Below are 25680 nucleotides of genomic sequence, written 5' to 3'. Positions count from 1 at the left end.
ATCAAAAATACAACTAGCTCATCACAGTCTTTACACTGCATTTCTTTAATAAGCACTTTTGATACTGTGAAACTCCTTTTTTAAAAAAATCAGAGACCAAATATTGTCACTGTACCATCCATAGTAGTCTGTCTTTCCTAATTAACTAAGAAAAACTGATTCTAATGTAGCGTTTTTAAAAACTTTCAAACCCTGCTTTGTACTTGGTAACATACACTGCAAAAATGTGATGAAACATCTGAAAGTAAGTTGGGATTTAGCATTTAGTCCACATATACCTCTGTGACCACACTGATATTTATGTGTCGGGCTTTGTCTGTTCCTGTGCATTAATAGAATTTTCCAGTGTCATATCCACGTGCTCACGGGCTCCTCTCTCCCACCCCCATCCATGGATTAAACCTGGAGGGTGCAGGATGCTGGAGTGACCCAGTGGGCATCTTTTTTGCTTGAAAGTCCCTTCTGTGAAGATCAGGGGATAGAAAGCAACTGTACCTGTATCCTCCCAGCACATCTGTCTGTGGAAACCTCTTCCCAAGGGCAGGATGCTCCACGTCATAATTTATTGCTCAAGGACAATGTGATTGATGATCATTTGCTGTGACTGGTGTCATCGATGATGTCTGTGTTTTTTAAATAAATATTTCTTAGCACTAAGCCTGGGTCACTCTGGATGTGCTGGGTGATATCTGCTCTGGTGGCAGGGAGCCCCTGCCATGCTGAGCTTTCCCAGGATTCATTCCCTTCACAGACACCGTTCTACAGGTGTATCCTTGGCTCAAATCCTCCAGGAGAGTAGGAGTTTACAGGTAGTTGGTGCCCTCCTGTTCCTCACACCCTCTGTAGCCAAATTCCTGGATGACTTCTGGTGTGGGGACAGGGGCTGGCAGGAGGGTGCTCAGAGCTTGTCCACACCCAAATGGGTCCTGTGCCACAGGAAGGGGCCAGAGGCACCAGCCCCTGCTCAGATCCACCGCGTTTGTACAAGGACAGAAGACACAGAGGTCAGGAGTCCTTCCCTGGAGCTGAGCCCACTTTATTGCCACTGATTTGGCTGCTGTACATGAGGAGCAGCAGTCACACCTTTCAAAGCAGGAAGTGTCTCACAAGGCCCTTCCTACTCCCACCACAGGACAGGGAGACCTCCCCACAGATCCCAGGCATGACCAGGGAGGTCTCCAGCACCCTCACTCCACAATACCAGCACTGTGCTTGAACAGCGTGTCCCACCCTCCACCACCATCCTGCTCCTTCTTTGTGAGCCAAAGGTAACCCTGTGCTGGTGAAATGACACAGCCAGAGGCACTGGAAAGCCCATGTTCAAATGTCCTCTCCATGACAAAGATCAAATAAGGCCACCTGAGAAGCAAGGTACAGGTCCAGGCAGGTGACAAGTCACCCGTGAGCTCTTTTACTCTCCTATTCTTCAGAGGAGGAACCAGGTCACTGGGGCAGGAGCACCTGGAGCTGTGTCCTCCCTCCTCTCCATCCTCCACAGGAGCCAGAAAGGACATGAGACAGGCGAGAGGAACAGTTGGCCAGTCAGTGATGGATCCTTTGACGTTCCCACTGCAGCAGCTCCTAGATGAGCTCACTTAGGTCTTTTCTGGCCCTCAGCTACTTGCAGTCACATCTACTCTTCACCCTCCAACAAGGGGAAGGACAAGACAAATTGGTCCTCCCAGTTTCTAAACCATAGTTACTCCCGCTTACTTTGAGGCTGCTGCTCACAGGATGTTCATTTCCTTGTGTTGGTGCCTGGGCATCTCCTTTGTCCTGCTCCCTGTGGCCCCTGGGACAGTGGGTCTGAACCTCCAGCTCTGTACAGTCTCATAAGATGTGTCTGACCTGGTGTTTGTTTTAAAGATCAGGGCCAGGCTTTGCAACTAAAACACAGTAAAAGATTTTAGATTCTTATTAAAACCAACTTCTGTACCAGGTCCAGACTCCAGGCTTGGCTCAGGACAAGTTTATCTTCTGCCAAGCTGCCCCTCTGGTGAACATCCCCGTGCCAGAGGGGCCTCTGTGTGGATGGCAAGACCACCTCCATGGCTTAAAATACTAACACTGTGTCCTTTATTCAGGCACATGAGGAAGAGTCCAAGGCTTCAGAGTTCCAGGGCTGAGGAGCCATGAGGGGAGGTGAGGCTGTGTCCCAGTACCCCTCCTGCCCCGTGGGGATTGCCCTGGGCAGCGCCAGCCCTGGCTCAGGAGGGGTCATCCGTGTCCACCGTGGACAGGAGATGGGCCACCTGGGCCTTCTGGGCACCGGTGATGTGCTGGGCCATCTGCACCATGCAGTCCATGGTCACCTCGGGGTTGGCCTGGAGCAAGCTGCAAGGCAAATTGGGGGAGGGCAGCCAGCTGGAAGGCTGAAGGAAGAACTACCTTCTCTGCAACCCCCACTGTTCCCACCCCAGGGATCAGCATCAGCCTCCTCATCCTGGCTCCAGTGGCCCCTCACCTGCGGATGTGTTTGAGGATGTAATCCCTCCTCAGGTGCTTGATGTTCTCCCTGATGACTGACTGGGTGCTGTCATCCTCCTGCATGTGCTTCTCCAGCCACTCCACCACCACCTGGTTATTGTCCCAGAGGTAGCCCTATGGAGAGCAGCACAGTGGGCAGGGAGTCCTGCTGTCTGCACAGCCTGAGCCCCCCCTTCCTCCTGTGGCCTCAAAACCAAGCAATGGGAATTTCCTTCCCAGTCCTGCACATATGGCACGGCACAATCTCCCACTCCCATGTTCCAGCCACGGGGTAAAAGGTTCAGTCTGGAAACTGAAATTCAGGAAACCTTTGCGAACTGTTTAAAATGCAAAAAGTTAAGGTAAAACATGTTTCCTTTGCACGTCATCACTTCCTGGCTCAGCAAGCAGAGGATTGGCACAGCGACACGTGTGTGTCATTTGAAAGTAGCTCAAATGCAAAGACTCCAAGTCTCTCATCTGCCCTGGGAAGCCCTGTCATGGTAGAAAGTGTTTATTTGGGGACGACCTTGCTATTGCTGAGCACCAGCACCCAACTGGGGTCACCTGGTTTGGAGGGACATCTCCAGCCTCAGGGCTGCTCAGCTGCCCACCCCGACACATTCCCATCATGCGTTTAAACCTTCGAGGAGGCACCGCCCAAACATCTGGGTGATGGAAGAGCAAGGTGAGAGCCCTTGGGATGCCCAGGGGGTGTCTCAGGAGGTTGGGGCAGGGGGTACCTTTTCGGCTCCCTCCGTCTCCATGAACCAGCGCCGCAGCATGGACTGGATGTGGATGTGGCTGAGCTCACTGTTGGCCTTCAGCACCTCCGCCTTCACCCCCTGCTCCAGCAGCAGCCGCCGCAGCCGCCAGTAGAGGAAGGAGCGGGCACTCCTCCACTCCAGGATGTCCTGCAGGAACAGGCACAGCAGGGTTTGCCTTTGTAGGAAGAGGAGAAGCCAATGTGCTCGCTCACAGCTCCATACCCAGGGCAGAGGGCAGTGCAGGGGCAGGAACAGTCTGGGAGCTGCAGCCCCTCGGGAGGGGATTTGCCTCCTGCCTTTGTGCTTCTACCGCAGAAATCCCTGCCCTGAGCTCTTCCCCTGGGCTAGTGCCCTCCCAGCTCACCGTGATGACTCCTTTCTCCTGCATGCGGCCCGGGGTGTCGTGCAGGTCGGCGAAGCGCACGGCCACCTGGTGGTACACGGGCAGGAGCAGCTCCTCCCGCGCCTTCAGCTGCTTCTCCAGCTCCCTGCGCTGCGCCTCGGACAGCTCAGGGGTGCCTGGGGGACACACTGTGCTGAGCAGCCCCAGTGGTGGGATCCACAGGCACCATGGGATCTGTGGTGTCTCTGTGCTCCCACATCAGCCACCCCCACTGGGAAATGCAGTGCCACGTCCCTTTGCTTTGGCACGGCTACATCAGAGCCCAGCCACTGGCCACAAAGGGGTCTCACCGTGTTTGGTGTCTGCCACAAGAGAGGGGAGGTGGCATTGGCAAGGACTCTGTGGGACTGTGTTGTGGCAGGGTGGAAGGACATGGGGGCAAAGACCACCTAATGCATTGGGTACAATTCAGCCTGGCCATTGCCATTCTTCATCTCAAAGCATGGGAGTAGACCCCAGCCCCAGCCCTAGGAGATACAGGTGTTCTAAAGTACCACCATATCCTCTCAACAGGCACAATACCAGAAAAGCCATGAAGAATTTTCCCAAAGGAACACTATAGGATTTCCTGGTGGTTGCCATCATAGTGCTTGAGCCTCATGTTTTAATTTACCACCACCAATGCCCTGAAACCTCCTCCCCTTACCCAGCTGCTCAACAAGCTTGGCATAGACTGTATCAATCCTTCTCATGGTCTTCACCAAATCCTTCTTCCTGAACTTAATCTCCACTGTTCCTCCAGGCTCCAAAATGCCTCCCCTGGAAGGAAAGTTTGGTAAAGCAGGGACTGCTCTTCACTGGAGAATAAATCCTGGGAGAAGAGAGGCAGCTCTCCCTTCTGAGAATTATGGAGAGAAAATCTAAAAGGATTTTGCTTCCAGTGTGGGATTCTTGTCTACCCTGCCACTCCTCACAGCTCACTCCAGTGTGCAGATTAGAGAAAAGGCTTCCTGACTGCAGAACTGTGTTTTACTCACCCACAGCCTTTGCTGGAGGCAGGAGGATATTCCAAGGAGACACCTTGGGTATACCCCAAACCTTTCCAGGATTCTATACCTGCCACGCTGCTCCGCAAGAACTTTGGAACTTGTCACTGATGGCTTCGAAAGGGTTAAAACCAGACATCTCAAGTGGCAGAAGGTCCCTGCCAGGGGACTGTAGCTCTGCAGCCCCCATTCCCCAGCTCTCCCTTCCCCACACAGGGGCTGTGGGGGACACCCATGCATTTGGGGTGCTGACCTGCTCTCCTTGTCGGCGTAGAGCTCCACGTGCAGGGGGTTGATGGTGGAGTCGATGACCACCCAGGAGCCCCCCCTCAGCTCTGCGTGAGGGGGGATGTAGACCAGCACAGGCTGCCTGAAATCCCGCAGGCTGTCCACGATGAGGGCACCGAACTTCAGCATTTGGTCATACATGTCTGAGAGCCAAAGGGTCTCAGTGGCTGAGTGACCCCACTGCCATGGCCAGGCCACTGCCCTGGCCTCCTCCAGCTGCCCAAAGCCACCTTCTCTATTGGAGATACAAACAAGCTCCCCAAAACCAGCCCAGCAGGGAGCCACCAACCCTTGGGACTTGGGTCCTGCGATGCCCCATCACCTGCCCAGCCCAACCCCACATCCCAGAGTGGTGAGGGCAGGACCTTGGTAGGCTGGTACAGCCCAGGACCCTGTGGGGTGGCAGGGGTGCTGGCAGTATGTCACAGCATGGGGATCTGGGCATCCTAAGCACAGGTACCTTTCATGCCACTGGAGAAGCCTCTCCAATTGGCGAAGATCATCAGTGGGAGGTGCTCCCGGTTGAAGTCCCGAATGGCCTGGGCTGTTTTAAAGGCAGAGTCTGGGAACCAGACCTGCCCAGCCTGCTGGATTATCTGCAAAAGACAGTGAGCAGCAGCTCTGAGAATGTGCCAGTTCTTCCCAGCACACCACACTGTATGCCATCAGCACATGGTGTGAAACAGCTGAAAGGATACAAACTGACCCAGCACCCTTGATTTCACCATAATTAAGGAAAATCCAGACATGCCAAAGAATTCCACTATGCTTTTCCCCTACTCTCCCCTCCAGCCTCCTCTCCAGTGCTGCTTGGCCTCACTAAGGTCTCCCCACACACCTTTGCCTCCGAGTCCAGGTTGGCAGGGTCCGCAGGGATCGTCACCTCCACAGTGCGGGTCTCAACAGCGATGACACCCACAGGGAGACCCCCCAGCCTGCAGCAAGGCAGGGTGGTATCAGCAGAGGCCAATTCCCCTCCGTGCTGCATCCCAGGCCCACTGCAGAGCTGCTCCCCCTCCACCATCCCAAGAGCAGTGCCAGGGCTCTAGTGTGCCTGGCCCCACATTCAGGTTCCCTGCCCCAGGCTCCATCCTCTGCTCCCGGCAGTACCTCGCTCTGCCAACCACAACTGTCTGAGCCCACGGCTTCATGATCTCCATGAAACTGCCTTGGTCAAAGAAGCCACTCTGCCAGGTCCCTTTGAGAGCTGTAGAGCGCAAGAAAACATGGAATGGTGCAAAGGTGAGCACTGAAGGGTTGCCTGTGCACTGACCCATGGCAAAGAGCACCTTCTGCACCAGGGTGGGTTGCACTTGCAAGATATGTTTGGGAGCAGTGCTGCAAAGGTCTTGGGCTGCCCTCACTTACTTGGATGGGGTCTCCCTGCCAGCATCCACCTGGGGTCGTAGGGGACTTTGGAAGGGATAAAATCAATTTCTCTTTCGACGGGGTCACTTATGGCAGTGGCAGGCACCGGGCTCTGGTTATCCTGCAAGGGAGACCCCAAAGGGCAGGTCACCAGCCAGGTATGGCTTAACATGCCCTACATCACCACCCTGCAGCACCCTCATACCTTGGGTATGTACGAGAGCCACTGTAGGATGGTGTAGACCCCCTCAAAGTCATCTGGGACGGTGACGTGGGAAACGCCGTTGTTGTGCATGATCTGCACTCCTCCCAGCTGGTTATTGGACGTGTAAACCTCCCGGCCCAACACCTGGACAGAGTTACCAACAGAAACAGATGGGGCTCTGCTACCACAGGAGCTGCTCCCTTGCTCAGTTTGTCAATCCACACCTCTGCAAAGACACGTTGCCTTTGGTCTGAGGCTGAATTTCCCCCTCTGTCCAGGCTGATGTTAAAACAAAGGGATCCTGCTTTAGTGCATGGGTTTAGTGCAGCAGGTTTGAAATCAGCTCAAGCCAGCGTGATTTTGCCCAGAGATGGGCCCAACAGGCCTGAGGCAGCTCATTCACCCCACCCTGCCCCAGGAATGATGCCCTGGTCCCTAAAGCAACACCGCAAATCTGTGGGGTGACATGGTCTCCCTGCTCAGTGAGACCAGCACAGCTGCAGCTCTTCCAGACAAGGTTCTATGAGGTGATGAGCAGGGAGCTGCCACCTCTTCCCATTAGAAAGGGAAGGAGCACACACAGGGTGCAGTATGAGGGACAGTGCCAAGAAAGACACACAGCTGGACTCAGTACCTTATTGAGAGCTGTGACACCTGTAAGGATGATGTGGGAATTCTCCACTTGAATGACACGCTGGCCCAGCCTTACCAGGTAGGCGCCGATCCCAATGGCACGACAAGTCACCTGAGCACACACACAGGGACATGTGGGGTCACTGGGGGGAGAGGGAGCACGACAGACCACAAACACCCGGACAAAGATGCTCTGAAGGGATCTGATCCCCTCCAGAGGCACCATAAAAGCGAACAGGAGACAGGGGAGGAGCAGGGGAGGGGCCCCAGCAGTACCATGCTGATGGTCACTATCTCGTCATAGGCACGGGAGGACTCTCCAGCAATGGTGCCTGCAGCTCTCAGGTTTTCCACTCCAAATCCATTGTCCTTCCCGATGATATCCAGGAGGACATACCTGCAGGGAAGGCAGAGCCATGGTGGGGGTGGGACCAAGGGAAGAACTCACCTGTGTAATGTGTCTGTCAGGATGCTGAGCCAGGAGCTGGAAGGTGCATCATGGCAGGATGTAGGGCAGGGCTTGGGACGTCTCTGTGCACTCCAGGGGATACCAAGGCTCACCTGGACTCACCACCCTCCTCCACATGTTCACAGCGCACCGAGTTCATGGCGCTGATCCTAGTGTAGTCCTGGGGAGTCAGGTACAGGTACCTGAACCCCTGAAAATGAAGAGTGGTAGGATGAGTTGCAGAATCCCCCCAATGCACACACTCATGAGGGGCACGGCCCCTCTCCAAACCCACCCCAAACCCTCACTGAGCATCACCAGTGGCTGAGGGACCAGGGCTGGACAGAGCTGTATCTCTACCCTGCTGGGGAGAGTTGAAGGAACCATCCATGCGGTGCTGGGTGCAGATGTGCGCTCACTCCCTGCTCTGATCCCACAGCTTGATGTCCCAGTTCAGCCGTGGCCCTTCCTTCCCCAGCTAAGCCCTCTGTTGTTTTCTATGCTGTGGGAGGGGAGGTGCCCACACACCTTGTGGGGTTCGTCAGGGTCCACCCAGGCCACCTGGAACATGTTCTTGATCTCATCAGCGAAGCCGATGCGGGCGCCGCTGTTGGCAGCAATGTAGACGCGGGGGATTCCCTCAGCCCGCGCCAGCTCCGAGGCCCTCAGGAACACCAGGTCCTCCTCAGGCCCAAAGGAGCCGATCTTGTACGTGATGTCATTGCAGATAAGCACGATGTCCCGGCCTTTAGGATACTCGGGGGTCTTCAGCTTCATTTTGAAAGCAACCATCCCCACCTGCCCCGAAACAGCACAAGGTACCGAATTCTCCAGAGAATCACAGAATCGCTGAGGTTGGAAAAGGCCTCCAGGATCACAGAGTCCAACCTTGGACTGATCACTACCTTGTCAACTAGACCAGAGCACTGAGTGCCACTTTCAAGAGACATGGGGCTGAGCTGCAGGTGGCATTAACCAACAGATGAGATGCTTGAGGAGCATCTCCCGAGCTTTAAACACAGATGGACTGAGCCACCAGCCATTCCCACCTGCTTCCCCCACCCCATTCCCAAATCATCCCCCACTACCTCATTTCCTCCAGGGACCCTGTTCATCTGCACGAGGTGCCCCTGTGAGTCCAGCACCAGTTCAGTGTACGTCAGGATGTCCTTGGGGTACTGGTTTGAGGAGCCCCACAGTTTGAAGAGAGCCTGCAGAGACACAGTGCTCAGGATGAGATGGAGCAGGGACCGGGCAGCTCCTGGCATATTGCCCAGCACAGACACTACTGCAGCAGATTGGGATTGGGAGGAGCAAAACTCTTTGTCAGAGCCCCCCAGTGCTGCAGCCCTCCTTGAACAGGGCCTCCTCGTTCACAAGCTCCATGAGTGCAACCACGGCAAGTTGCAAGAATCATCAAATCCTGGAATTGCTTGGGTTTGGAAGAGACCTTAAGGACTGTCTAGTTCCAACCCCCACCATGGGCAGGGAGAGCCAGGAATTCCAAGAGCTAGAAATTGGTTTAGAAATATTTCATATAACCAAAAATGTTGCAGTTTGGACTCTTTTCCTTTTCTCATTGTCTAGCTCAGGGAAGAGGGGTCTTTTCCCCAGATGGGAATATTTAGAAAGGATGAGGTTGAAGAACAAATGCAGTAACTCAGAGCTCTTTCTGCTCAGCCAGACTCACCTGCCTGATCATCTCTGGGAAGTCATACACATAGGTGGTGCCCAAGGACTGTGCCTGGAACCGCTTGGCCTGGAGCAGGTCCTTGGTGACGTAGGGGGTGTTGATGAGCATCCCGTGCTGCGGCCCTTGCTTGTCTCCATATGACTGGAACATGATCTGAGGAGAAGGGTAGAATGTTGGCTGCCTTCCCCCAGTGTCACAGTGAGTCTTCTGCTGGAGCACTGCTGAGCCCTGGCTGGCCAAGGTGCTTGTGCCTGTGTCTCAAGCATGATTTTCCTCCCCACTCTTTGCTTTTGAGGGGTCAGTGTCACACTGCTGTGCTACAAGTACCAGTGACACCATAACCTTCACCTCCCAGACCCAAAACTGTCTCACCATGCACCAGCACCACCTTGAGGAGCCCTACTGGATGGAGCTCAGAACATTTTGGAGCAAAGTATGACCATGAGGAACTCAACTGGATGCAGACAGAGGGGAGTGAAACCAGACCAGCCATGGGAATGCTGTTGGAAGTCTGGGGGCTCTGGACAAACCATAGTCAGCAGTGCTCAGGCAGTCGTGGCTGGGTTCTTGCAGCTGGTGCTGTGGTTACTCACACTGCCAGTGCTGGGGTCCCTCACTTCCTTGTAGAGGCTGATGTCCAGGTAGTACCCAGACTCGTTGGTCAGGAAGAGGCGGATGGGGATGGCGGTGGCAGTGGGTGTCAGGCGGATGTTGATCTTCACCTCAGCCTGCAGGACCCGCAGCTTCCAGAGGCGGCTGCCATAGCGCATCACCATGGAGCGCACCGACTCCTCGATCTGGGCAAGAGATCGAGGAGAGGGAAACAGCTGTGGGTTGGCTGCCTATTCCTGCAGCGGTACTGAGCACAAGGGGTCACAGAATCTCCATCCACAGATCAGCAACACACAAATAGCAGGAAGCAGAACCCCAAGAAACACACCTTGGAGGGGTCCATGATGACAGTGGGGACGAAGTTGAGGAAGATGTGGTTGCAGTCGGTGCGGACGATGGTGTTGTTGAAGGCCACCTCCAGCTCATCCATGGCCTCCAGGAGCAGCCGCTCACCCTCGTTCTGCAGGTACTCGAAGGAGGCCTCCTGTGGTGGCCCAGGCGGCTCAGTGGTGCCCAGACCACCCCTGCACCCAAAACCTGCCCACCAGGGACACCCGGCACTGCCTTGCCTTGGTGATGAGGTCAGAGTGGCGCACGATGGCGCGGATGAAGAAGCGATAGTCGGTGGTCTCGGCGCCCGCCCGCACCTTGGCAGCCCCCAGGTACAGGTGCATCTTGTGGTTGGCGCAGGGAATGGCCGTCAGGTCGAAGTTGCGCATGCGGCTCAGCTCCAGCTGGAAGGCGAGTGCCGGCTCCAGGTGCCGGTAGATCCGATCCTCTGCAAACTGCCCCGGCATGGCTGTGAGCCCACAGGGAGCCAGCCTTGAGCCAGCAGTGAGCCAGCACCAGGGGGGCTCTGCTCCCACCCACTCTTACCTCATCCCTTGCTCTGAATGTGAAAAACTTTGGGAATTCTCTCTAGAAAAAAAGGGAGAAAGAGGACAACATGAATAGTCCTGGAATGCAGAGGATTGTTCTGATTTTCAGTGGATTCATTAAAAGGGAAAAACTTTGCAGGCTTCACTCCTCAAAGGGAAAAGGGCTGGGAGAAATTGATTAGATTTTAGAAAGAAATTCTTCCCTGTGAGGGTGAGGAGACCCTGGCACAGGTTGCCCAGAGAAGCTGTGGCTGCCCCTGGATCCCTGGAAGTGTTCAAGGCCAGGTTGGATGGGGCTTGGGGCAACCTGGTCTAGTGGAAGGTGTCCTTGCCCTCAGCCGGGAGGTGGAATGGGATGAGCATTAAGGTCCTTTCCAACCCAAACCACTCTGTGACTCTATAATGATTCTATGATGCCTTTTAATACCTATGGAGTGGCCCTGCAGGAACCACATTTCTGGAGACATGAGCTACATAAAGGCTGACACAGGAGATAAATCACTTATTAAATCTCTCATTAATTAATTCCCAGCTCCTAATGCACAATGGGTCCATCCATCCCTCAGTGCTGTGCCTATAAGGTATTCAGAGATGCTGGAGGCTCAGTTGCACTCACCTGCTGGGCAATGAGGAATGTGATTCTCCGGAGACCACAGTCCATGAGGATGTTTTTCTACACAGAAACAGAAGATTCCACCAGTCATGGGAGCTTAACCACCTCCACCAAGGGAGAAAACAAAACCCAAGCTATAGGATTTTGGGGAGCCCCATGTGGAGATGAGGCAGTGCCATGGGGTACAGTGTCCCAGCTTGAAGGGTCTGCAAAATGTGGTCCAGCCCCAGTGACAGACCTTGGACTGGGCAAAGGCCCTGAAGATGGGCACCAGCTTCTCATCTTCCACATGGTCAGCTGAGCAAAGCGCGATGTTGAGGATGTGGATTGGCTCTTCTCGGATGTTCTGGCAACAAAACCCACCAGTCAACCCCAACCAGCAGCACCACTGCCAGACCAGCACCCCCTGGGGGGGTCAGCAGCAGCACTGTGCCCACCTTGGCGTCCTCCTCTCCATAGATGGTGGCTTGTGCCTCGTAGATGAGCCCACTCTCCGAAGGAGAGTTGGCGAAGCAGGAGATCACTTCATCAAAGTTCCTGCCCAAACAGCAGGGATGGGGTGATCAGCCAGCACATTGTGCCCATCCCTGCCTGAGGGGAAAGCACCAGGTGCCCACTGTGGCAGGGACAAGGGTACCAGCATGACAGCCCAGGGTGTGTGCCAGCTCCACCAGCCCATGGCAAACCCATAGCTCATGAAACACAGCTCTGAGCACTGCTGTGTAATGAGCAGAGATGTTTAACCTGGGCCATGCAAGCTTTCGCCATGTCCCACATGTTCCCAAAGCCACATCATGTCCCCACCAGGTGACTGTTCTACTGAGAACACCCAGCCTCCAGCTGTGGTGGGAACTGGAGCTGCCTCAGGCCCTGCCCAGATGTGGCTCTTCCACCCTGTTTTGCTCTCCAACAACTGCAGTGGCACCCAAAATGCACAAAACCAGCCAGGCATGTCCCTGTACCCCCACCTTGTGAAGTCCTCAAATCTGCTGAAGGCCACCATGACTCCCATCCGCTGGCTTGAGGGGGCAAAGCCACTGTCCATGAAGAGCTCAGTGCTGTGCCGGGCCAGGTCAGGGTTGGAGATGCTGACGGGGACGGACACCCTGTCAGGGGAGCAAGGCAGCCATCAGTCATGGGGAGAGGCACCTCACCAGGGTCCAACCAGGACCACGCAGGTCTCACACACAGGACCCTGGCCTGGAGAGAGCTCATTCTGCTCCACCAGCAGCGGGACAGTGCAGAGGGCAGGTCCTGCTGAGGATCCCTGCGCTTCACATGGAGGGTATGGTACAAACCCAACCACTTTGCAAAAAGAACCATGCCCAGGAGAGCGGGACAGGTGTGTGGGACCCCTGTACCTGTTGGGGTGGGAGGAGGGCAGCATGAACTGGAACTCCACCAGGCAGGTGCCATCCGAGAGCTGCCGGTGCTGGAGGCTGTTCAGCTCGTAGGCGATGTAGCCCCGCCGCACATACACCTGAGGGGGACGCAGGAGGTACCACCGTGCCCCTGCTCCCCCCCAAACCCCTTGTGCCACCCCCAGGTCCCCCATAGCCCCCCAGCTCTCACCTCCAGCGCTGCCATGCGCACCACCGTGTTGGTGTGGTAGAAGAAGACGGGAAGCACATCAAAGATGGAGGTTTCTGACAGGATCAGTTTCTGGGGGAAGAAAGCAGAATTTGGGGCAAGGATGAAGTGGGACCACCTTGCCCCATCACAGGATGGGGAAGGCACGTTCCAGAGGGGTCCCTCAATTGGGGACTGTGCAGGACTGGCCACTGGAGTGCCCTGGGACAGCCAGCCCACTATGGGGTCACAGAAAGAGCCAGACATGGATCCACATGTCAATTCCCTGCCAAATGCAGTGCAGAGCAGGGGATGGAGACTGGCAGCACTCTGCTCCCCACAGCCACTGCAGCAAGGCTCTGACTACTTTTTCAGCTATTTTTAAGATTAAGTCACTTGCAGCCAGATCCCCTCCCTGAAGGCACCCCAATTCCCTCTGAAAAAATGCGCAATTCCCAACCTTCAGGTTCTCAGGGCAGTACTCGTGTCCGTACATGTCGATGGCAGAGATGAAGATGGACTCCACCTGGTTGTGCCGCAGCTCGTAGGAGGGCATGTTAGAGGCAATGAGCACCTGCAAGGGGAGAGGTGGAGCTGGAGTGTGGGGCACAGGGCTGGGGACAGGGTTGGGGATGGCACCACGTGGTGCTCACTGACCTGCCGGGCCCTCAGTGCCACTTTGGAGTGCTCGGTCTTGCTGAGCTGTGTCAGCTCGTGCAGGATGGCTGTCAGCTCGTCTGTCAGCGTGGGGTCACGGCCACACAGCTGGTCCTGCAAGGCCACACCAGCACGGCTCGGCTCAGGCCTCTGGGATGGATTCATCCCAAACCCCAGCACCACAGGGGATGGATTTATCCTGCACCCCATGCTCTTATGGGATGGCTTCATCCCAAAACCCAAACCGGCAATGGGGATAAAAGCCAAGGCACTAAAATGGTGCAAGATGCTCTTTGACCTAAGTGACCCAGGCAACAGAGGGGAGATAATTAAAATAAAGAGACAAAACAAAGGGATAATGAGGCAGGAATGGACACTTGAATGCAAACCCCAAACCCTGGGATGCATTAAACACAGGAACAGAAAAGCTGTTTCCCAGGTGTCCCCATTTCAAACAGAAAGCACAGGGCTGGGACAACTGCGACCGTCCTGCAGAGATGCAGAGCTGCCTTGGCACACTGGCTCTTCACTGCCACCAGCCTTTGCTCCTCCTGGAGTCTCAGGCATGGGCTGTACTCACAATTAACATGATCACCAGCAGGTTCTTCTTGGCCACCTGGGCGTGGGAGAAGATGCTCTCCAGCACAGGGGTCATGTCGGGTTTACACTTCTCCCGTAGAGTGATGACACACTTGTCGTAGTGAGCTGTGGGGCAGGGCACGGTGAGCTCTGCAGCCCCCCAGAGCCCCCCAGACCCTTCCCCAGACCCTCAGAGAACCCTGAGCCCTCACCATGCTGGAACTGTGTCTCCACTTGCAGGTAGCGCCTGAGCAGGTCCAGCACCACTGTCTTCATGTACCCCCGGATGCCACTGCGGTACCTGGGGACCAAAGACCCCACTGTGCTGCAAGGAAGTGGCCATGGTGGGGGGACCAGGGGGTCACAAACAGCACAGGGCTCACCTCTGCACCAGCTGCACCAAGCTCTGTGTGTTCATGAAGAAGACCTCCCTCTCAGCCTTCCTCTGCAGCGTGGCCGCGTGGGTGTCCAGCACGTTGGCGATCTGTGGGGACAGAGGACGGGCTCTGGGGTGGCTCAGGGGCACAAGGCCGCCAGTTCTCCCCTTCCATGGGGATGGGGCTGCTGCACCTGGAGCCTTTCCCTTGTGTTTTTTCTCCCAAAGCGAAAAACGCAAAGTGGCAAATAAATACAAAACAAACACACAGATAGAAACAAATACACAGACAGAAACAAATACACATAGAAGCACACATATTTCCCCCACTCCTAAGATCCTGGCTCACAAATTCAGGCAGAAGCTCCAGCTAAAAGGAGTGGGGCAGAGCTGGGTGCAGCCCCTGTGCACTCACCTGCTGGCTGGGGAAGCGGCAGAGCACCGAGGTGATGTTGCTGGCATACTGCGCCATCACCTTCCGGATGGACTTCTCCACGGACAGCGGGATTCTTCCCGAAATGCTCGTCATGATCTCCTGCAGCTCCAGGAGAGGTAGGGCGGGGTCCCGCAGGGTGGTCATCAGCTGTGCCACCCATTCCTTCACCTGTGGGAGCAGAAGCTGGTGCTGCCCGCTCACACTGGCACTGCTGGGCTCGCCGTCGTGGCAAACACGTGGCAGCAGGGCAGGACACCTGGCACACGGCACCCACCTTGGCCTTGAAGTAGGGCTCGGGCAGGCAGTACCCGTTCATGATGTTGGTGAGGTTGTCCAGCACGTTGCGGAGAACCTGGTGCTGCTTCTCACCAGTGATGGGGAGGGTCTGCTGGGCTGGCAGCCCCCCCGTGAATGGTTGTGCCTGGAGAGGGTAGAGGGAGGTGGGCTGACCTGTCCTTGCTGACCTGGGACAGACCCTCCCCAAGAGCTGCAGCTGCCCCAGAGGAACCAGCACGACCTCTCCTGTCTGCTTTGTGTTAGATTCAGAGGAAGCATTTGACATTCAGGTTCATGGCTGTGCCAGTGCCTCATCAAGTTAAAAATGCAGAAAACCTGGACATTTTAGTGCTATAGGTGCACATTTTTAGTGCATGTGAGCCTCTGCACACCGAGTAAGCATGTGTGGGACACTGAAACAGTGCAATCCATGTGCAGCAGTGCTTAAGCCCAAACACAGCTGGCTAAGGGACATGGTATGGCCCACCAGGCACGGGGACACATCCCCTGTCAGGGCAGTTCCTACGCTTTGTCCCGCAGGGAGCATCCCTGGGATGCCAGTTGGGAGCAGGCAGGAGGGGAGAGCAGCGTTGCAGGACCACCGCAGACTCACGGGCTTCACTTTGGTGGGATCATCGAGCTGGAGGCGGGCGATCACACAGCCCGCCTCCAGCAGCGCCCCCGGCCGCTTGATGTAGTGCACCCGCCCGGCCTCCTCCACCGTCAGCGTCATGATGATCTTCATCACCTGGGCGGGGAGGGGCGAGATCGTCAGCGTGACAGCAGCACCCCTGGACTGCAGATCCCACGAACATCCCAGCAGCGTGGGTGGGTTCCGCCCTTGCCGTCCCCCAGCGCTGCAGGAATGCTGCTCCTCCAGCTTTTCTGCAAAACTCACCTCAATTTCTGCAAAAACCTTCCCCTTGTCCACGTGGCCACCGTCCTCCACCACGTACTGCAGCAGCTTCCCCGCGGAGGGCGAACGCAGCACCGTGGGGTCCTTCTCCTTCTCGAAGGTGCACGTTTTGTTGCCGATGGTGATCCGGTACCTTAAGGAGAGGGAAAGGTGTCACCAGCCAGCTGTGGGTCAGCGGGGAGGGTCGATGGGGCCCTGTGAGGAGGGAGGTACCTGTCGATCTCCTCCTTCATGTAGGTGGTGTAGCTGCAGCCGTTGTAGGACAGCAGCAGCCCGCCGTCGTTGAGCCGGTGCACGTCTATCTCGATGTGCGTGCGGTTCATGATGACCACGTACGTCGTCAGCGACTGGCGGGCGACCTGCGGGCAGGGAGACCCCTCAGTGCAACCCCAAAACACCTGAGGATCGGGCTGGGGGCTGCTGGGGGTGGCAGAGAGTGAGCAGCATCTCTCTGCAAGGGCCTATGCCTCGGGATGGGGCTGTGCCAGGAGGGAAGGAGGCAGCAACCTCCTCAGGCTGCACCAAGGAGCTGGTTTAACTCACAGCCCAGAGCTGGTACAATTCACAGGCCAGAATTAGTTTAAATCACAGCCTGGGTCTGGTTTAACTCACAGCCCAGAGCTGGTGTAACTCATAGCTCACCTGCTGCTTTCATTGTGAGTAGGGAGTTTTGCATGAAGTTCAACTGATTGGGTTTAAAAGCAAGAAAAGGAAGTCTAAAAAACTCAGGGCAACAGGGTGTATGAAACTGTCTAGTTCAAATGAGGTTATTAAGGTTATGAGGTTATTAACCTCATTTTTATGCTGCACTCTTTTAAAGGACAAACTTGTTGCACCTTTTCTCTCTGAGGGCAGGAGCACGTCCCTGTCCCTGTGGAAGTGCCACCGGTTCAGGGGAGCACAGCCCTGCCCTCACCTGCAGGACGTACTTCACACCCTCATAGATGAGCTCCACGTCGACGATGTTCAGCAGGGAGGCTGCTGGCAGCACCTGCCCCCTGGAACACAATGGAGGGGTCAGGCACCACGGCATTCCTTGCCTCTCCAAGCGCTGGGATGCAGTGGTGCTGTTGGGGTGTGTGGGCTCCCAGCTGGCTGTGGGAGGGAACAACAGTGACTGGAGGGGACAAGTGTCAGCTTTAAATGACCCACGTGAGCACCACGTACAAACGGATCTGGAGGGAGGCCAAGCATTGGGAAAATACTCAGATAAGGTGTGTGGGAGAGCCCTGGGGCTTCCAAGGCCAGAGGAATAACCTTGATATTCAAAAACAAAAGCAAGCTGCACCAACCAAGCCACTTTCCCTTGAAAGCTGTTTACCCAGCCATGGGAAACCTTTTCCATTCTTCAGAGCAATAGCCAAGGAGCCAGAGCTGTGAGTCACAGCAGATCCCCATCCCCAGCTCTCACAAGGTACTGTCACTAGATGTGCAAAGCTTTTGCAGCAAAAGTAGAAGGAAGACAGACGAGTAGAGCAATACTCAGGTGTGCATTGTGGCTGCCCCATCCCTGGAAGTGTTCCAGACCAGGTTGGGCAGGGCTTGGAGCAACCTGGTCTAGTGGAAGGTGTCCCTGCCCATGGCAAGGAAGTGGGAACTAGGTGGTCTTTAAGGTCACTTCCAACCCAAACCATTCCATGACATTCACTCCCAGTGCCTCCCTCCAGGCAGCCCCCACCCCACACCTCTCCAGTGTGTGCAGGAAGTCGGTCATGCACGTCCTGAAGGCAGCATCTGCCACGTTCAGGGCACCACAGACAACCCCCAGCATCGTGTCCGGCTTCTCTGCCTAGGGGAGCAAAAATAACAGGGTTTGGGTCCTAGACCAGGAGGGGAGTGGTGACCCCAGAGACCCCAATGTGCCCCACCTGCACTTTCTCGGCAATCAGATGGTCCAGCCAGCCCGTGTGTATCTCGTTGTTCTGGAAGCTCTCTGTCTCCAGCAGCTTAATCAGATACTCCACCGTGGTCCGGAAATCCCCACGGATAGACAGCTCCTTCAGGGCAACCACCATGTTCCTTTAGGGAACAAAACCCTCCATTAATGACCAAGAATGCAGTGCCTGGCTTTCAGCAGAGGAAATGGGGGAGCCACAGGGACTGGGATGATGAGCTTCTGTGGTGATGAGCTCCTGAGCCAGAATAATCACAGGATGGTTTGGGTTGGAAGGGACCTTAAAGATCATCCCATTCCACCCTCTGCCATGGGCAGAGACACCTTCCACTATACCAGGTAGCTCAATGCCCTGTCCAACCTGGTCATGAAACAGCCCTGGACGAAACAGCCCCAGAGTCAAAATTCTCTTAATAAAACACTTAAACATCCAAGACAGCCTTGCTACACGTTGTTCAATTCCTGAATGGACACTGCCGCTCACAGGCACTCAGCAATGCCCAGGACATCACTACCATGTGTCTTTGAGGATCAGGTTGATAAACTGGGGCCATAGCACCACAACAGTCCTAAAAACTCTGGCTTTGGCCAGACAGCCCCTGCAGCACAAGTCAGCTGCTCAGCACAGTGGCACTGTTCTGGACCTCTTGGATAAAAGCCACTTTTCCCAGCTCATGAGCTGATTGTGACTCTTCCTGAGGACACCCACCCACTCCAACCCATCCTGCCACACTCACGAGATGGCCTCCTCCCGGTTCTCTCCCCAGGAGAAGCAGTGCCCGAACTGGGAATCAGCGAACTCATGCAGCCCCCCGGCTGCTGCCACGCTGAAGTACCCCCAGACGTTCTTGCTGCTGCGGAAATTCAGCTCCTGCACCGTCCCCGAGCTGGGCTTGAAACCCTGAGCCAAGACAGAGCAGGGATGGAGGAACCAGGATTGGGACTTGTGAAGTGAGACAGGGAAGAGGAACCCCCATGGATCTCACGTGAACATTGTCTGGCTGGGGAGGACCACGCCCAGATCAACCCCACAAATGGCAGGGTCCCCCTGTCCCCATGTGTGGAGCTGGTGCACAAGTCCCTGATCCCAGCTCACCTCCTCGGGGTTCTCGCTGGTGATCCGGGCAGCAATGACGTGGCCCCTGGGCATGGGGGGGTTGGTGGGGCTGTGGAAGCTGATGGGGGTGTCGCCCCAGGGGCTCTCCCCGTACAGCACCCGGATGTCTTTTATCCTGTGCAAGGGGATGCCCATTGCGATCTGTGTGAGAAACAAGGGCTTGAGCTGCCAGAACAAGACTTCAGCATCAAAATTAACACTGGGAGGCATCAATAGATGATTTGAATGGAAAGCTCCCAGAGAATGCCAAAGGAGAAAGAGGGATGCTACATCACTTCCACTTGTGCCTTCCATCCTGATATATGGGACAGCTTCCCTGTGCCAGGCTCCAGTCCAGCACTCCTCTCTAAATCACTAAATCCTCTAACACACCTTGAATTCCCCCGTGTGTGCAGGTACCTGCAGCTGGGCCGCTGGGAGGTTCACGTCCGCCACCATCTCCGTGCACGGGTGCTCCACCTGCAGGCGCGGGTTGAGCTCCAGGAAGTGGAAACTCCCGTCCTCGCTGTACAGGTACTCCACAGTGCCCGCGCTCACGTAGCCCACCATCTGCGCCAGGCGGACGGCACACTGCGGGACAGGAGAGACCCCGCAGGGATCAGGGAATCAAGGGGGGCCTGGCTTGAAAGGGACCCACAGAGATCATCGACCCAACCACTGGCCATGCACAGGACACCCCAAAAATCCCACCCAGTGCCTGAGAGTCCAAATGCTCCCCGAACTATGTCAGGCTTAGGGCTGTGACCACTGCCCTGGGGATGCTGTTACAGTGCCCGACTACCCTGGACAGGGAGTTCCTGTGGGGCTTGGGAGTCCTTCCCTTCCTTAAAACCCCAATAAACTCAGCAAGGACCAGACCAGCCAGTTTCCCACTAAGACCTCGTGCTGCCCCAAGAGCAGGCCACCCACCTTCTCCATGACCTCGGTAATGGCGGGGGCCGCGATGGTGGCCGGCGCCTCCTCGATGATCTTCTGGTGCCGGCGCTGGATGGAGCAGTCTCGGCTGAAGAGGGAGATGGCGTTGCCATACTCATCGGCCAACACCTGCACCTCCAGGTGCCGGGCGTGCTGCGCCAGCTGCATCAGGAAAATGGGCGAGCCGGGCGCCTCTGCCTGCACCTGCAGTGGGGAGAGGGTTGTGCTCTGCCATCACCCCCCAAAATTCACCCCAGGAGGGAGGCAGAGTTCAGGCAGACAGATGCCCAGGGTGGGAACAGGACCTGCTGTGTGCCCCAGGGTAGGATGGGGACAGGGATGGGGATTCTGGGCACCTCTTACCTGACGGAAATAGGCACCAAATTCTTCTGCTGCCTCCACTTTTCGGATGCCTTTGCCCCCGCCGCCTTCTGCTGCTTTGATCATCAGAGGGTAGCCAATCCTCGTGGCCACCTGAGGAGGGACAAGGGCTAGGTTGACCACAGTGCTTTGGACCCCAACCCATCACCCCAACAGCCCACACAGCTCCATGCATCCCCAAGCAGGATTGCACCAAGCCATGGCCATGCAGAGGGCCAAACTGCTGCTGCCACAGCCTTGTGTCACTGTCACATGTGCTGGAGGCCACAAGGGCCAGGGCAGGCAAGCTCTGAGGAGAAATCATGGTGGGCAAGAGACAACCAGCTGCCCATGGGGTCAGCTTTACCTCCAGGCCTTCCTCCAGGTCCTTCACACAGCCCTGTGCGTACGTCTCCAGGGGGATGCTGATCGTCTGCTGATGCTTCTGGTCCTCCTCGGACCACTGGGCCATCAGACCTGTGGGCATGGCCAGAGCTATGGTCACCCCCGGGGTGGCACGGCTGATGGGACAGTGTGGCTGTGCCCAGAATGCTGGGATTTCTGCACTGGCACACACCATTTCCCATTTCCATGCACCCCATCTCCAGAAACCCCTCTGCCCAAACCAGCAGTTGCAGTGGGGTCCCCAATACCTGCAGCCAGCCAGGCCAGGGACCCCAACCCTGGTGCTTGTTTGGGGGGCAAAGAAAGGCAGGGAGATTGAATAGGAGAGCAGGGAGGATGTGGGGGCTGTGAGGGGCTCTTACCACTCCCGCTCCATGGCAGTGTGGGGATCTCCAGCGTCTGAGCCACGATGGTGGAGGCGACTTTGTCCCCCAGCGCCCACATGGCATCACTGGGGGGACCTTCAGAGAGGATGGAAGTGGTGAGGGGTCAGCCCAACCCTATAGGCCCATTCCCATCATATGGAGGCTGCAGGGAGTTTCTCTCCACTGAGCCAGCACCACCAGGCCTCCTGCAAGGAGTGGGGGCATGGGAAATACCCCCAAACCCACTGCCCAGTTCAGGATGGAGCTCAACCCTTCCCCAAGGGGAGCCCAGGCTGTCCCTGGTTAGAAATCCCACAAGGTTTACTCCCACCTAACATTGCTCTGTGAACACTGCATCAGCTTGAGAATTACAGAGAAAACTCAGAAAATAGTGGGATTCCTGGGAATGCTTCAGGAAATTAGGCTAGGGGCTGTCACTCTGCAGGGTGGGCATGCCAGAGGCACCAAAGGGGCATTCCCAATGCAGTGTCCCTGGGAGTGAGAATGTGTGCACACAGCAACCCAACACCTGCTGCTCCCTTCAGCACGGTGAAGCAGTGAGACCTTACCTAGGAAAGCTATCCCATTTTTCTGCAGGAGATCTGGCAGCTTGTGGTTCTCCGAGGCGTGTCCCCAGCCAGCCCACACCGCCTGGCACACGGAGAAGGAGCAGTGGGAACCTTACCCCTGTGCTGAATCTCCCATTGGCCACGTGCTATGCCCAGTTCCTCAGCATGGAGGGCATCACCCATTTTTGGGTGTCCCCTCTGCCCAGCAGCTTCCCTTGGCACGGAGGTGGGAGACACACGAGCGGCCAATACCTGGACAGGGATCCGTTTGGAAATGTCCACAATCAGCTCCACGTTGGCGTAGTTGTTGTTGTTGGTCCCGCCGGGGACGGGCACATAGTGATCTGCCATCTTGATGTACTCTGCAAGACAACATGTGGGGGTGGTGGGAGCCAGTCCCCTGAGCTGCATCCCCTTCCCAAATCCTCCACCCCAGGGAGGTTAGAGGGGAGGAAAATTATTTCCTCCTGGATTTGGCTGCACAGGAGGAAAGTGTGTGAGCCTGGGCCGTGCAGACCCCTTGCAGCCGAGGCAGGAAAGGGCTGCCCCCACTCAGCCCCAGGCAGGGAACTTCCCTCCTGGGATGGTTTCAGGAATTACCTGCATTAGCCTTGAGGTCCTCAGGGGTGACCATGACCACGAAGCGGATGGCGCGCTCGTTCCGGAACATCTCATATGCCCAGCGGCGGATGGAGCGCATGCACTTCACGGCAGCGATGCCGTTGTTGGCAATGAGGACCTGGGGATGGGACAGGGGGTGTCTGGGTGGACCCTCTCCTTGCTGCTGGGGTGCAGGGAGTGTGGCCCCCAGGGATGGCAGCAAGGGGACAAGGATAACCAAGGATGGGACATTGGCCATTGTTTGTGCCCACCAGGCAAAGCCTCTGTGTGGTGTTCCCTCTCCCAGCCTACAAGAGGTTGGGGGATGAACAGCTTTGGGCTGCCCTGGGCTGCCATCATTCTGAGCCCAAAGGACATGGGACACTTGGGCAGTGCTCAAGGGTGTCCCTGTGAAAAGCAATGACCCCCTGGCCCAGTCCCAGGCAGGAGTGTGTGGGGACAGACCTTCTCAATGACGCGGTTGCCCCCAAAGCGGGTGACGAACTCTGCTGGGGAGGCGACGGAGAAGTCCCGCTGCAGATCCATCTTCCTGTGCTCGCGGCCCCGCCTCGGCAGGTTTGTTCCAGACATGCTGGGCCTGCGGTGGGATGTGATGGCTGTCAAGGACCCCACAGCCAACCCAGTGAGCCCACGGCCACACCTCTGGGGTGAACAGGGCATGTTCCAGACCCCATGGCACAAGCACCCAGCCTCCGAGGGGTGCAGCCAGGCTTGGGCCTTCCCATGGCTCTGCCCAGAGTTTGAAGCAACTTCTAATTCTAATTAGCAGGTTCACATCCCCCCTTCATAGCTCAGCCAGATATTTCATGTTATTCCGTAGATGAGCTATATATAAAAGAGGGAGGACCACCCCTGGAACCCCCTCAGACAGGCAGATTTTGTACAAGTAACACTTGGCACATTTATTTTAAGGGGATATGTGTCAAACGCCTCTGAGATGCTGGCAAATGTCCCAGTCTCTGCCTGCACTCAGGGTGTTTTCCAAATAGCTGGAGCACCCCATTGGGCAGTGCCAGGTTTATCTTCCCTCCCTCAGCCCCAAACCCACCACAAAGTCTATCCCCTCCTGAAAAACACACCAACCCTGTCTACAACATGACTCAGGCAGGACGTAAGGACATTCCTTGTATGTGGAAGCACAGAGAAGCAGCAGGGATAGCACTGGCAGCTCTGTGAGCCCACCCCAAACCCAGCACAGCAAGAGCCACTGCCAGGCTGTCGAGTGTCACAACACGTCTCCACAGCCAAAGGGGTGTTATTTTTAACCCGAACAGAGCAGCAGGAGGAGCTGGGCAGCAGAACGTGGTTTCCAGTTGTTCCTACTGGCCGTCAGCTGCGCTCCCATGGGAGCTGCCTGGTGCAGACCAGCAGAGAGCTGCCCCCCAGCCCTGACAGTACTGGGAAAAGTCATTGTGAATTTGACAAAAGTTCATCTATTTCTTATCAGTTCATCATAAAACAACAAAGAGCTACTTTCATAGACCTGCAGGAATAGCAAAGGAGCATCCCATGTACCCCAGTCCTGCAGGGATGTGTTTCCGCACATACAGTACCAGGAGCATCTCAGCATCCCCCCACAGCAGAAGCAAAGTGACCTTGGCAGCAGAATTGGGGCCTATCCTGTTATTTGACTTCCAAAACAGTGATTTTGGGGAAGCACTCCCTGCCCTGGTCCTTGCCATGCTCATGTACATGGGCTGCTGTCACACAGTGCTCGGGGACACTGGGTCTCCCTGGGGTCGTGCCCCAAAGGGAGTTGGATGGGGGCATTGACTTGGGGGATCCAAGCAGCACGTGCACCTCAATTTTAGTACCAGGTTCCCTGAGAAATGCATCCACCATCTCCAGCCTGGCCACCCCACCATGTTCCCCATCCCAGCCCCGTACCTGATGCCCCTGGGGGGCTCCAGAGAGGTGGTCACAGTGGGAGGCTCAGGGATGGTGCCCCCTACTCCAACCAGGCTGCTGCGCCGCCGGCCCACCTTGAAGGCCGTGGTCACCACCTCGTCATCGGAGGAGTTGTCATCGAAGGAGCCCAGCACGAACTTGGCGAGGGACGAGCGGCGCAGGGCAGTGGGGTTGTACACGGCCAGCTGCTCCTGCTCCCCGGCCATGGCCTTGGCAGCCTGTGGCGGTGGGCGGGGGTCCGGGGGGCTCACTTGGGATGGGGGATCAGCTACAGAGGGCTGTTCCGGAGTCTCCTCCAGCTTCTCCTCCACCTTGCACAGATGGTTGGACATTGTGGCCCGAATGAGCAGCACCAACAGCAGCAGGAGCAGGGCAACCAGCAGCATTCACCGGCCCTGGGAGAGGGGGAGAACCTTAGTCATGGAGAACCCAAGGCCCTTATCAGCTGCAGTCATGTCAATAACCCCCCAAACACGACGGCCCCTTCCCCATTCCTCCCCACCCCACAGCCCCCACAGTGCCAAGCCAGGCATTACCGGAATGACCACAGGCTAGGAGAGCTGTTTTCCCCGCTCGGAGCAGGGGGAGCTGTGAGGGGGCAATGGGGGCACAGCAGCAGCTCTGCGAGGGGATGATGAGGGCACCAGAGCAGTAGAAGCTGTAAAGGGATAATGGGGGCACAGGAGCAGGAACTGTGAGGGGATGATGGGGGCACCCGCTGGAGCAGGACAAGCTGCGAGGGGGCAGCGGGAGCACAGTCCCACGCTGAGGGGCTGACATGGCCTCCCACCCCCAGCCACTGGCAGCACCCTCAGCATGGCAGCAAGGCCACCCCACCACCGCCAGCCTCGCCCCTCAGAGACAGGGGGGCCTTAACGGAACCCACAAATCTCTACAAGTGGGGTCGATCACCCCCATCAAACTGGGGATGGCAGGGAGGGAAAATCACCCCAGCCCCAAGCCCCGAGAAAGGTCACTCACCATGGGTGCCGAGCCGCATGTCCCCTCACACCAACACGGACAATTCCAGCCGTTCTCCCAGTCACGCTGCTCTCACGGATCACTCTCTGTGTCCATCTGTCCCGCCTGGGCTGAATCCCCCCCCTGCTGCCAGGGCCACCCCGCAGGGGGAAGCACAGCCCAGGCTCCCCCCCCGGGGTGTTCCAATGGCCTCTCACACGTGACGGTCACGTCAAGCACAAATATTTCCCTGCTAACGTGTCTGGAAAACTTCTGCTGGAGATGAGGGTGGAAAGAGGGAGGGAGGGCCCGGGACACCCGATCCTTGGGGGACAAAGGTGCCCTGGCCCTGTGCCTGGTCACAGGGACGAGGAAAAGGACAAGCTCCTGTGTTTCT

At 56.5% G+C, this 25680-nt stretch overlaps 1 protein-coding gene across 1 annotated transcript; it reads right to left on the bottom strand.

Annotated features, from left to right (window-relative positions):
• Positions 1-1012: 1012 nt before the first annotated feature.
• On the bottom strand, positions 1013-25680 carry ACACB (acetyl-CoA carboxylase beta). The gene is made up of 53 exons (XM_027894364.1): positions 25305-25680; positions 24303-24718; positions 22860-22992; positions 22395-22533; positions 22047-22156; positions 21795-21876; positions 21223-21321; positions 20823-20932; positions 20459-20569; positions 20090-20299; positions 19580-19750; positions 19160-19321; positions 18801-18964; positions 18038-18188; positions 17855-17958; positions 17086-17167; positions 16383-16528; positions 16152-16302; positions 15867-16001; positions 15252-15398; positions 14957-15145; positions 14549-14649; positions 14378-14466; positions 14167-14291; positions 13587-13700; positions 13390-13503; positions 12933-13022; positions 12722-12840; positions 12329-12466; positions 11798-11897; positions 11599-11706; positions 11364-11420; positions 10746-10787; positions 10439-10654; positions 10198-10353; positions 9851-10054; positions 9255-9410; positions 8653-8775; positions 8093-8362; positions 7678-7775; positions 7393-7513; positions 7118-7228; positions 6484-6627; positions 6279-6399; positions 6021-6117; positions 5749-5845; positions 5371-5506; positions 4876-5053; positions 4283-4395; positions 3598-3752; positions 3210-3380; positions 2465-2601; positions 1013-2334 (listed from the first exon to the last, which is right to left on the bottom strand). Exons 2-53 carry the CDS (start codon positions 24707-24709, stop codon positions 2208-2210), a joined length of 7131 nt encoding a protein of 2376 aa, XP_027750165.1. The 5' UTR covers positions 24710-24718; positions 25305-25680; the 3' UTR covers positions 1013-2207.

The sequence above is a fragment of the Empidonax traillii genome, unplaced genomic scaffold, assembly GCF_003031625.1.
Source record: "Empidonax traillii isolate 1590-97213 ecotype Southwest subspecies unplaced genomic scaffold, ASM303162v1 scaffold426:size1138770, whole genome shotgun sequence".
Taxonomy (NCBI): Eukaryota; Metazoa; Chordata; class Aves; order Passeriformes; family Tyrannidae; genus Empidonax; species Empidonax traillii.
This window is presented reverse-complemented; position numbering and strand designations above follow the sequence as displayed.

Excerpts from the sequence above, each read along its gene's own strand:
- ACACB (XM_027894364.1), bottom strand. The coding sequence starts at position 24,709 with ATGCTGCTGGTTGCCCTGCTCCTGCTGCTGTTGGTGCTGCTCATTCGG. Across the intron at positions 14,467-14,548 it reads TTGGTGCAGCTGGTGCAGAG|GTACCGCAGTGGCATCCGGG; the intron begins GTGAGCCCTGTG and ends TTTGGTCCCCAG. Across the intron at positions 13,504-13,586 it reads TGGCACTGAGGGCCCGGCAG|GTGCTCATTGCCTCTAACAT; the intron begins GTCAGTGAGCAC and ends CTCCCCTTGCAG.